Raw genomic sequence first — 12,485 nt, 5'->3', positions numbered from 1 at the left:
CAGATATACGGTAATTCTGCCTCTTGTAGGCCAGGAACTTGTATATATAGGGTGACCTGTATTTTATGGGATATTCTAGTAACTGTCCCTACTACTTTTAATAGAAAATATCCCGTTCCCCTCCCCATATTTTTAATGATTTTAAAAAATTCAAGTATGCTTTAAAAATCTAGATTATTTTCATGACATGAATTAATGCCTTTGACAATTTTTTTGGCTATTATTGGCAACTTGAATAGGAAATTTTTTTCCCTATTACACTGAAGGTATCCTGTATGGATCCTAATCCTAAAGGCATTTAAAGTATTAATACTTTTCTAGCAGAACACCTTTCGTGGGCCAGATGGAAGCTGTTGGTGGGCTGCAGGCTGACACCCCCGCTCGAGACTTTGAAATCAATACTAGAAAGAACAGTCAATTATCCGTTGCACTATATCCAACCAAATCATAAAATAGAAATTTAACTTTGTTAAAAATTCCAATGTCACACGTAGAGAAAAATTGAGACAGTAACACACAAATACAATGATCTAAATTATTCATTATGCAGTAGAACCTCACTTAACCGAGGTCATTATCGACTGAGGCACATAGCCAAATCAAGGTTGGATACACACACCCTTCCTTCAACTGTTGCAGCGTGGAGAGTTCCAACAAGAAGTGGTATAGGAGTTATTTACTGGATTATACAGGGTGTAACTAAACTGTACCCAATGGTCAGAACTATAATGGATGATAGAACTTGACAAAACAAACAACTTTCACCATATCATGTGGAGTCGTAAAGCAAGTGGTGAAAAGGTTCCGCGTTGTAAAAAATTAATATAATACAGGTGAATAATAAAAGACAAAGAATCTTAATTGAAAAATTTACAACAAAATGTTCAAATGAGTGACCACCAGCTGCCATACAGGTGTTACATCGGCGATGGAGTGAACTGCATACACGTTGTAAGATTCCTGGCATTTCACGAACGTCTGCAGCTGCCATACTAATTCAGACGACAAAGTCTGACTTGGAGTCTTGTAAAAAGATGCTTTTTGATTGCCTCCAGAGGAAAAATAAAAATCTACGCAGGACAGATCTGGAAGGCCAAGTGACAAAAAGGAAGGCCTGGTGGCCAATAAATCTGTTGGGAAAGGGAATGTTCAGGTAGCTCCACGCAATCTGGCAGAAATGTTCTGGCACCACATAAAATCTCAAGATTGTTGGTATGTTTTGTAGCGAATCAAGCAGCATCTACTGAAGGACAAATAGCAGCTTAATGACGAGTTCTGTGAAAAGGTAACATTTCATCCATTCCAGAGAAAGCATCCTCTCACAGCTCGCCGCTTGCTTTCTGACCCCCCCCCCATTCCCCATTATATGGTGAAAGTAGTTTTGGAGAGTTCTATCATCTTTTATAGTTCTGACCCATCAGTTCAGTTGCACCCTGTATACGGCAAAAAGCTACTATTAGATAAAATGGATTTACCTGTAATTTTAAATGACCTACATATACATCCTAACCAAACAGTGTCTCAATCCATATTCTAAATCTAACAAATGCCTACATTTATAGTAGACACTTGTTAATCTGGTACAAATCCGACCAGGGTCGGCCCGATTACCGGAAATCATTTGGAAAAGTCCATTTAAAAGCAAAAAAGAAATGTTTTCCTATCCTCGAAGACAACCTGCCTAAAAACTACAGATTACTGGACAAGCTGGAATAGCGCATTGCTGGATTATTGAGAATATATACACCATATTTTCAAGAGCTTCACATTAAGTGTCAAGAACCTTGAATAAAAAAAAAAGTGATTCCAGACCACCTACTCCCGATTAAATCAAGGTTTTACTATGCCAATGATTATGGAAAAAAGAACTTTTTGTTATCCAAAATTAATAGTGTTGTGTGAGGGAGAACGGGCAGCTCGACTCGTTCAGTTGAACGAGTCGAGCTGCCCATTCTTCCTCACATGGCACTATTAAAAGAGAAAATATTTTAGAATGTTTCCAAAATCACTCTCACCATCAAGAGGTATTCCATTCAAATTCGTAACGTAAACACTACCGGCACGAATGGCATTCACAGCAATATCATTTTGGAAAACTTGATCGCCAGATTTCTTCAATGTCAGAAGAGCAAGACGACTCACATCCATGCCATTGATAGTAATGTCTCTTTGAATAGTTCCCCAGTTAAGGGAAGGTACAGAAATTGGCGTAGAAAATGACATGGAACCTGATACATGGGAAAAAAAGCTTTAAGATTAAGTACATTGAATTAAAGTATTAAAAATATTTACCGCATGATACAGTCTATGTTCGTTATAATGATCCAAATTGTCAAACGGAAAAATTACATTATATCGGGAGATAATTTTATTACAAGTGATAACAAACTTTCCTTAGATAATTCCATATTTGGGATGGTATAAAAAAATGTATTAAGGTTGAATCCTGTTATAACAACTTCCAAGAGACCGGAAAAATCACTGTTACAAAGAAATTTCATTACAAAGGAATTCCAGGTTTTTCCATCGTTCCTATGTAAACTTCTCTGGGAAATTAGAAAAGTATTCATTAAAATGAGATTTTTGCTATAATGGTATTTTGTTAAAATAGGATTCAACTGTATAATGCAAGCAGTTGTAATAAAAATGCATCAGGTTAAAAAATAAGATAGTGATGGGGGGTGAATAGAAAAATACTTGGGACATCTCGTACGAGTCATTATGATGGAATGGTCCCAATAATGCATAATCTTTATGAGTGTCAACTGTATATTTAGGTCTGCAACATTGCCACCAGTGTATAAATGCTTGGAGTAGATACCGTAGTCACACTATCAATGTTTACCTGCCATAGTATAATTGTTATTGCTTCTCTTTTAATATGGACATAGCACACCGCTAGCAAAGCACCCAAGGAAAAACAAAAAAAAAAAAAAAAGTGATCTAATCTTTCTTGTTGGGAAGTATGAGAAAGGCCGAAACTTGTAAAGGTTTACGAGAGAAAAAAGAAATAGCACACTCATTCAGGTATCAAGGTGCTGAAACCACCAGTTCAGATCTTGCTCTTTTGAGACTATCCTCTTTCTGGGACCGCTCAAAAATGTTTTAAAAAGATATTTTTTTATAAAGAAGTGCTGGGAACTACGCATAAGTGACACTGTGATGAGGACAAAAATCACAATTCACAAAACAATTGTAAAACAATTCCAATTTGTCCTCGTCACGTTGTCAATAATTCTTCTGTAGTATCGGGAAAAATTATTCTTTTTGATTATGCATGAGTAGTTTGGGCGACCCAGCTAAAAATCACGTTATTTAGGAGGTCTTAATACCATTTCCCCCCCCCCCCACCTCAAAGAAATGTTCTGGGATCCTCATCAAGCTGGAGGCATAGACGAAGAAACTTGAACAGCTGGGGGAAGAAAGGAAGGAATTCTCCCATATCCGTCCATGGATAAAAGCATCTGCCTACAATATATATAGATCATTCTCACGAAATTGGAAGAGAATTGAAATATAAAAAAAAAAAGAAAAATCAACCAAAAAAATTCTTATCTGCTAGCAAATTTAGTCATGAAGTTTGTTAAAAATTCATGGTGAAAACGTGAATTTAACCATGTTAAAAGATAGGCAAATCCGAGGAGGAATTTTGCTAGTTACGCCACTTAATTTGATATTAATGCTTGACAATTGCAACATGTTCCGTTTTGATAAATCATTTTCAACTTTGATTTACATTTCCACGATCCTTTTTGTCAAGTTTATAAATAGGGGACAGACAACCAATTTCTAATTTGTCTGTTTTGTTTGCTTTGAGAGAGTAACTCATGCTCTAAGTCTTCAGATAAAACATTATTGCAACCAAGAAATTTGGATTTTTACTTCTCTTCCTCCCCCCCCCACCACTTAACCAGAAGGAAGGTTTGATAAAAAGTTATCTAATATTCCAGGAAAAAACATTTTTTACATGCTTTGCAACACCAATAAAAACTAAGCATGTTGTGCTTTTCAGAAATAGATTCTTTGAATTGAAACGTGGTAAAGTGAAAATTTTTAATTATATATTTCTCACAAAAAAGACAACAGCCAGGAGGACGTTTGATAAAATCCACCCTCTTTTTCTGAAAAAGTCCAAGTTGTAAATTTACAAAATGCATGTAAAAAGGATGTTCAAGTGATGGCTACATTCTCCTCCCCCAACACAAAATTTGACAGGTGGCAACTGGTGTTGTAGGACTTGAACCAATGCTTTCCAAATGTCACGAATAGAGAAAAAAGCTTGTAACCGAATGAAAAAATTTTCACCAACTATTGATAAAATTATTTAATTATGAAAAGATTAAAAATGTATATTTTTAAAACCAATATACTTTCACATGTACAGCGAAACCAGTACAGTAGATAGATTGGAACATCAATAGATTGAAATAATACTTTAGTTTTAGACAGATTTCCGTTTTACAAAATGGTGCAAATAAAAACACTAATCATTAAAACAGATTATATTTTGATTCCGTTTAAGACAGGTTTCCATCTTACACAGTGTCCGTCTTAGACAGGTTTCACTGTATTATTACAAAAAGAATATATTTTTGTTTTAAGATAGAAACTTATTTAGAAATGTGAAAAATAAGCTGGCAGCAGCCAGGAGAAGGACATTTCCTTAACAAATGATTATTTCAAGCAAATTCTAAAAATTTCTGATGAAAAAATTTAACAGAGTGGCAACTTTTCCAAAACTAATGTAAATAGAAAGCGACTAAAAAAAAAATTCAGTGTGAAATGTATGCAAACTGTTAGGGACACAATTTAGTTCAATTTCGTGAGAATCGCCCATATATTTACTCTCCAAGATCCTAATTATAAGTCTAACTACCATGGAGATTGGGAAACACTGGTTTAGGTAAAGTAGGCAATATCGCCCCCAGTGGGCAATGGAACGGGGGGGGGGGGGTAGAAGCTATAGGTACAACATAGGATCCTATGGGTATGCTTGAGTTAGAGGAACAATGAGAGAAGAAAAATTCTGAGGGGGGGGGGTGCAATTGAACAAAAACAAAGTTTGAGAAACTATGACCTAAACCATGTATTATAAAAGGTGGCTTCCCTTCCTAAAAAGAATATACAAGCTTATGAACCACTGGCCCATTTGTATCAAAAAGGAAGGAGACTAGAATACACTGTATCAACCACCTACATTTTTATAAATTTAAAACAACAAATAATTAACTTTTCCTCATTCAATGTAAAAAACTGAATTTTTTCCCCCTCACATCAAATAAAGAATACCTTGTATTTCCTGATCCCTTGACTTGAAAAGAAGACTCCCAAGTTGAGCATCAAATGCAGTTTTATAACTTGTCAATAGAGAAACATTGTTAATTATATCTGTAGGAGTAATATCAACTTCCAGTCCAGTTTTAACTGCCACGTCATCAGCAATAACTTGAGATGCTGATATGGATCCTGCAAAATAGAAAGGCAAAAATAAACTTTTGAAAGCCATTTCAGCTTTTGATTGTCAAAATTTTGTATTTATAAACCAGAGAACCTGTATCACACCTAAACTTATTGTTAAAACTCTGTGACATACATTAATGAGTTAAGAGGCTTAGCAAAAGTGTCCAAATGACGCATGGTTCCAAGAACTATTCAATTTAGATTGCGAGGAGTCAACTTTTCAAAAACCTAGCTGTGCATTCCGAGAGAAAAAGTTTTAAAAATCTGAAACGCACTTCCAAGAACAATTACAGGAAGGTGAATTGTGAGGGAGCAGCCTATTATGCTCAACTATTTACACAATGGGAGAAGTTTAAGTGGTCAGGGATTTTTTTTTTAACATTTTCTATACAGTAGAGCAGCCACCTTCAACCTGTTGCTTGTGAGCGGGCAAGAGTACTTAATACTCGTGTTTGATTTTGTGCTCTCGAGCACTTGATCAACATTTCGATCAACCATCCTATAAAAATTACATTCTCAAAGATTACAGTTAATACAGATTTCAAGCATATGTATGCCAAACTTGCAGTAAAGAGTGCTTCTCGTTTGACTATAGGTATGATTGCTAGGCAGCGCTCATGACTCGAGTAAGGTTGAAGACCCCTGCAGTAGTGTCTCGATAATCCGAGGTAAATGGGACAAGACCACTTCAGATTATTGAAAAATTGGATTATCTACAAAACAACAGTAAATTACTTTTAATAGTGGGCAGCTACAAGGTACTTTACATGGACATACCATAGGCGAAGAGAGACTTCAAAGGCTGGGAGAGAAAAATTTCAAGTCATTGAAAACATTTCCTCCCCCGGTATTTATGTCCATGGGACATAAATTTAACATTGAACAGGAACCAAACCCGATTCATCTCTTTTATCGGATGAAATATACTATATTCCTTGCATTAGCTGGCATGATGGGGAAACAGCAAAGGGAGACCAGAATGCCCATATTTTCTTCAGCCGGGAAATTTGAGTCAGATTCTAGAAAATTAACAGAATACCTTCATTGTAAAAATTTATTTAATTGGCTGAATGCATAGAGCGTGATCCTAATTAAAACTAGTTTTTCTCCCAGAATGCTGGGAACGAACCAGACCCCAAAGAAATCTGAATCTTCCAAACAGATAAATGTTGAGATGTGATTTTTCATTCACTGGGATTTGTCAGAATCCTGAATTTGCATCCAGTTTTGAGAACACTAACACCAGATAAGAGATTTAGTGTGTATTCCACTTTGGGTAAGGTGTGCAATTCCCAAAGAACATTTTTTACAATCAGATCCACACAAATTCCCACCTTTCCATCACTTTTGAGCACTATGACGACAGGAGAGCATAACTCCATTGGCTCAGTGACTGGAGTTATGACTTTTTGTGTGAGTGTTCGACTATCCTTTTTAATCTCAATTTCTGTCTTTTTCAAAAGAGGTATAGGTACTCATCTTGGCGATGTTGCTGCAGATGGAACATTGCATGTATAGAGACGATGGTTTCAGTTTCATTGAGTTTATGTTATTGCTGCTTGATTCACTAAGCCCAACTTGTTCTACCACTTTTGTTAGTGTAAGTTCGGCATCCAATTTCAACCTTTCACTCAGAGGTTTATCTCGAATACCAACAACAATACGATCACATACGAGTTGATCATGCAATTCTCCATAATCACAATGTTCAGCAAGGCTGTATAAAGCATTAATGAAGTTGTTCACCGATTTCCCTTCTTGCTCTACACGTTTGTTGAACTTTGCTCGTTCAAAAATTATATTCTTTTTAACAATGAAATGATCACTAAACTTCTTCAATGAGTTCATGGTTTATCCTTTCAGCGTTGGTTAATTTAAAAAAAGTGCAAATGTCCTCGACTTGTTCACCCATAATATAAATCAGTGAGTTTCCACCAAGACGGAAGAAGAGCAGGTAAAGTCCAGAAGCTATCCGGAACCTCTGGAAGAGAGTTATCCATTTTTACCAGGTGTTGAAAATGTGAAATTGTCCGGCTGGTTCATCTGTATTGCTGGAATTGTAAAAAGCAAGTGCTCTGGATCTGCCATATTTACTTTTCAGATTGAAAGTTCCTTGCAAGTATTGATTTTCATCTACTTGATGTGCATCAGAACATTTTTTACTGCTGTTACTTTGTTGTTATGGCCTTTTACCGCTGCCACCATACTGCATTATCACTATTTAAATCAAGACAAACAGCACATACGCAAACACAGAGACCAAGATACACACATTGCTTGTCAGTTCCCCACGCAATCCAGATGGCTTTGACTGCTCCCTTCTTTAGCTTGCGATGGTAATTATTACACAACTTTGAATATTTTAAACAAAAAACCAGTCAATAAGAATTTTATAATGATCAACATTTATACTTGCCTCTTACTATCACATCAGCAACAATAACTTGGTCCTTATTCAACAGCCACACCCTATCCAAGTCCATTTCTACAGCTTGCAGCTCATTCTCTCTGTCTTTGGTCAAGTCTCGCAAGCTGCTCAAGCACTGGATTAGGGAATCGATTGAAGAGGCTTCAGCTGGAAAAAAAAACCCACCAAACTTTATAAAAAACAAAAATGTCCAATGAAATCCAAAAAAATACATGGAGTTCAATTTGTCAGGCAGCACTTACGAGAATAATATTGATCCATTTTCAATTTCCATATCGGATGAGGCAATTCAACATCGGATCCAGCGAATAATGCAAGAGCGTAATAATCGATTCCATTCAATACAAACTGCAATGAGTCTATGAAGAATCCTGGAAACTGCATCGTGAACGTTATTATATAGTTCCCAGTCACGTCCAAGGTTAGAAAAAATATCTCTTCCTATTGATAGATATCAGAAAAAACATGATTGGCAACAAGAACAGACATGCCTAAAAAAAAAGCCAAAAATCTCAACTGTTACTACAACAAGTCCATTCAAATAAATGGCTACTTGAGGAGCCAGCCACATTTCTTAAGGAAACACATTTACAAATACAATGGCCAGAACAGGCAAAATGTCTAACGGCAGGCCCATAGACAAAAATTTTGTTCGGAGGGGGACCACTTGCATTTCGGGAAAGGGGGGGGGGGAACCAAAGAGGTCAAACGATATATAGATTTGACCATCTTTTAATTTTTTTCAGTCATTTCCTCACATTTGGGAGGGAACCAGACCAAGTCCCCCTCCTCTTGCTACGGTTTTGCCTAACGGGGTGGTTAAAAAGAGATGTCTAAAAATATGGATGTCAAATGTAACTAAAATATAACAACCCAACATAAAAGCATATCTTGGAAATATATAATACATTGCCTATAAAAAAAAAAAAAAAAAAAATTCCCCGGTTGTCTTATCTAAGTATGGATGAAATATTGTGGCCGGTTTTTGTCAGTATAATGTTACCATCTGTTGTGAAAATTAGAAAAAGTGAGCGATATTTTCAAGGCCTTTCTCAGTTTTTGGATCTGGTAATCTTAGATGAATGCACTTAAATTTTTTCACGACACTTTAGGGTAATTTTTCTTGTTCATAACATTTTGTCAATATTGGTAGAAAAATTCCAAAAGCCACTGCTTAATTTGAGACTGCGGACAGCAATCGCTCACATTTTAGCCACCAATAATTGTTTACTAACAATCAGGGACAAGATATTTCATCCAAAAACAAACGGAAGAAATTCATTGGTTTATCACCAAGCTTCGTGACCTTACGAACGGAAGGTTTTGTGTGTGTGTGTGTCTCCCCATTCTTTCTATACTCTGTTTTAGTGATTTCCCCTTGAATGCATAACGTGCATGTTTCTACCATATGTATGTATAAGAGAACAAATAAGAGGGGGGGGGGGGTCAGAAAGAAGGCGAGAGCGGAAATGATATCAACACTAATAATTCTCCCTCCTTTCTATTTCCAACATGCAAACCAGTTTGAATCGCTGATACTTCAAATTTGGACGATCTGCATTTGTTATAAAAAACATGCATGTGAAAGGGTTAAAAATCTGAAATACAAGTTTAGTAAATACCTTTACAGCAATCACGAGCACAACTTCTCCATTCCATAATGGAAGAACAGATAAATCGGATGCACCAGCTGTTCCAGAGATGGTTTGCCACAGAAGGAACTGGTCACCTGTAAAATTTTTCATACAAGTTCTTAAAAACAAATCTAAAATAGCCATATAAAGTTAAAACTATCCAGTAAGAACAAGAACATTTATATTAGCTCGATCCTTAACACTCTAATGGTGGCGTCAGATCTGGGAGATCCTACAGGCGTGTCGTACTTGTAAGAAAGTGCTCTTATTTTCTTTTAAATCAATTATAGAAATGAACACTTTTTTCCTTTGCTCTTTTGGCCGTGACCTGCTTTCTTATCTTTGGCGAAAACCTTTCGAAGTTCATATATATACACACCAATGTGTTATATTTTCTATTTGGTGACTGCAGTCAAATTATAAATATTCTGTGTCTCATTCTCATATTTGGATGAAATTCTAGAAGTAATTCATAATCCCCTAGTGACAAATTACACAGCATTCACAGTTTGACTGTAATCACACGTTAAAGGATTAGAGATCAAAACAGATTAGTTTAATGAAGATTGGCTAAAATTTGGAATTTTAGCCAATCTTCATTAATCTCCAATCCTTTAAACTACAATTGCTGTCTGTGAATACAGCCGTTAGAAAATCGCATCTCTATTAAAATGCTTGTATTCTAGTTGTGCCACATGCTTGTTTAGCGAGAACTTTTAAAGTAGGGAGGTCCGGCTGTTCTTTTTACATCACATGGTTCATGACTGATGCAGTATCAGGTGGCACTCCTCTTAATAGGAAGATAGAGGACAATGCTCCACCGTGTTTAAGCTTACGGAATGGTCATAATAAAATACAAGCTTGGAGCTCTCAGATCCAACACCACCATTGGAGTATTAACACTGCTGAAAATTAGAAGAGAAAAAAACCACATTAGCCGACAAACATCAAGGGAGACTAGCATCCTGGAATGCCGGCTAATTCAAAATCACAGATTCTAAAAAATTCTTAAACATTTTTATTATAAAAATCCATCGAAAATTCACTGAATGCATATATTGCAATCCTTATTAAACCTCGCTTTTCCCCCAGCATGTTGAGAACAAACCAGACAACATTCAAAAACCTGGTATCTCTTGAGTGATTATGACGGCATGTTGGCTAATGCAGGAGAATACAATATACGGGCAAACTTACTTGTCCACCAATAAATCTGTGCATCGTAATGCCCAATGAAAATCAGATAATGACTTCCAGCCACAGCGAAATAAGCTACTTTCCTCGGCCCTTTAGTTTCAAGCTTATCTAAAAGCACCAGACTGTCTCCATCCTCTGTAAAAAAAAATATACATATGATGTCATTCAAGACATTACTTTAAAAAAGTGTTAAAAATATATAGAAAATATATGTTTACAGATTACCTACAGCTTAAAATGTACAGCTGAACATGGGTATAAGGGAGCCAGGCACAAAAATCTCCGCAGCCAATTAATATTTTTGCCCTTGTGGGAAATAGATAGTCCTCTCACTTGCTGGGTGAACATCCAAGACTACAAAAACAATGAATATCTCAATCCCTCTTTAGAGCTAGTGTGTATAATAGTGTGTGTGTTTAGAGCTTGTGTACTAAATGGGACAGTACATGGACAGACTTAATTCAGGCCAAAGCTCATAATTGCTGACATTGCCACCAAATGGCGACTTATCCGAGGATCTTACTTTCAACTATCCATACAAGGGTTTTTAAGCTGTTAAAAACCTTTGTACAGATAACGGCGAGTGATGTTATCCTTGTATTGCTGATCCGTTGACAATGTATTAATATCAGTCTGAAGTTTTATTATACTAATATAGTAAAAATCTATATACATATAATATAGTAGAACATCAATTTTCCAAACAACTTTGTCAACCGAACACCTTTTCAACCCAACTAATTTTCAGTTTCCTATAGTCAATGATGCTCAACAGTTGGTATTTTCTTGGAACTTTTAAATCCTCATCTCCTGACTCGATAGCTTCATTCTACAGATGTAAACAATAGCAGATCCAGTGTATGTAGTTATAAACGATTGACAAGCAAACAAACACGTGAATAGATGAAAACATGATAAAATAGAAAATTTTACAGCCAGTTTGAAAACAGCAGATTGACTAGTCTAGCAAAGTTTATTTAGGAAGTAATGGCCGTATTTTCATGGTTTTAACTCAATCACTGAAGATGATCAAAATCTTCCAGATTCGAAAGAATGCAATACAGGGAGTTCCTGAAACATATCTAAGCAGTCTTATCATGAAAAGGATGTCTCAGTGGTTGAAAATTGATAGTAACGAACCGGGATATTTTTTTGGATGACAGAAATAATTACAAAAGTGAACGATCAAGTTGATCAGGATGACAAAGTGATAAAGATGAACCAACGGCAGATGTAATAATGCACAGCGAGGCCAAAATGGTGTTTCGCATGGTTAGAATCGCGGCCTAACGCTGACCCGCTTCAATTTTTTATGTTGAAACTATTACAGGACGAGACTGTACAAGCAAGTTAAAGATAGATTCATTTTTTGTGAACGGTTTGACGGCGTTACTTATCATGCACATATGTATTTGTTTTAAAATTTTATCATTTCATTTACGCATTTTCTTTTTCAGTTTATTCCTTTACATTGAATTAGTTTCAACATTGATTTTCCCGAACTTTTCACTTTTGCAAACACCTTTCCGTCCTGATGTGTTCAGATAATCAATGTTCTACTGTACTGATTTTCTTTGTGTTCTCCATACAAATCTACAATTTCAGACCTAATCGTCAAATTTTACACATATATACCAAACCGGTCCCAACTTAAACAATACGCTATTTTAAAAGTTCGTCAGAGCTGGGCAAATGCCCAAAATGGGCAAAAAAGTGTAGGGCAACAATGGTTCCTGGGCATCAACAATCACTTTCCGAATGTTTAA

The 12,485-nt window shown here is 36.1% G+C and overlaps 1 protein-coding gene across 1 annotated transcript in view; it reads right to left on the bottom strand.

Annotated features, from left to right (window-relative positions):
* LOC149070869 (uncharacterized) overlaps positions 1 to 12,485 on the bottom strand; it is a 63,880-nt gene that overhangs the window by 36,651 nt on the left and 14,744 nt on the right. The window contains exons 6-11 of the mRNA XM_089248324.1: positions 10,720 to 10,854; positions 9,511 to 9,617; positions 8,131 to 8,329; positions 7,877 to 8,035; positions 5,290 to 5,466; positions 2,016 to 2,228 (exon numbers count right to left, since the gene is read on the bottom strand). Coding sequence (XP_089104450.1) covers positions 2,016 to 2,228; positions 5,290 to 5,466; positions 7,877 to 8,035; positions 8,131 to 8,329; positions 9,511 to 9,617; positions 10,720 to 10,854 — 990 coding nt within the window. The remainder of the gene's footprint in view (positions 1 to 2,015; positions 2,229 to 5,289; positions 5,467 to 7,876; positions 8,036 to 8,130; positions 8,330 to 9,510; positions 9,618 to 10,719; positions 10,855 to 12,485) is intronic.

The sequence above is a fragment of the Pholcus phalangioides genome, unplaced genomic scaffold (assembly GCF_987345545.1).
Source record: "Pholcus phalangioides strain wild (caught in Gottingen) unplaced genomic scaffold, Ppha-v1.0 ptg000020l_1, whole genome shotgun sequence".
Classification (NCBI taxonomy): Eukaryota; Metazoa; Arthropoda; class Arachnida; order Araneae; family Pholcidae; genus Pholcus; species Pholcus phalangioides.
This window is presented reverse-complemented; position numbering and strand designations above follow the sequence as displayed.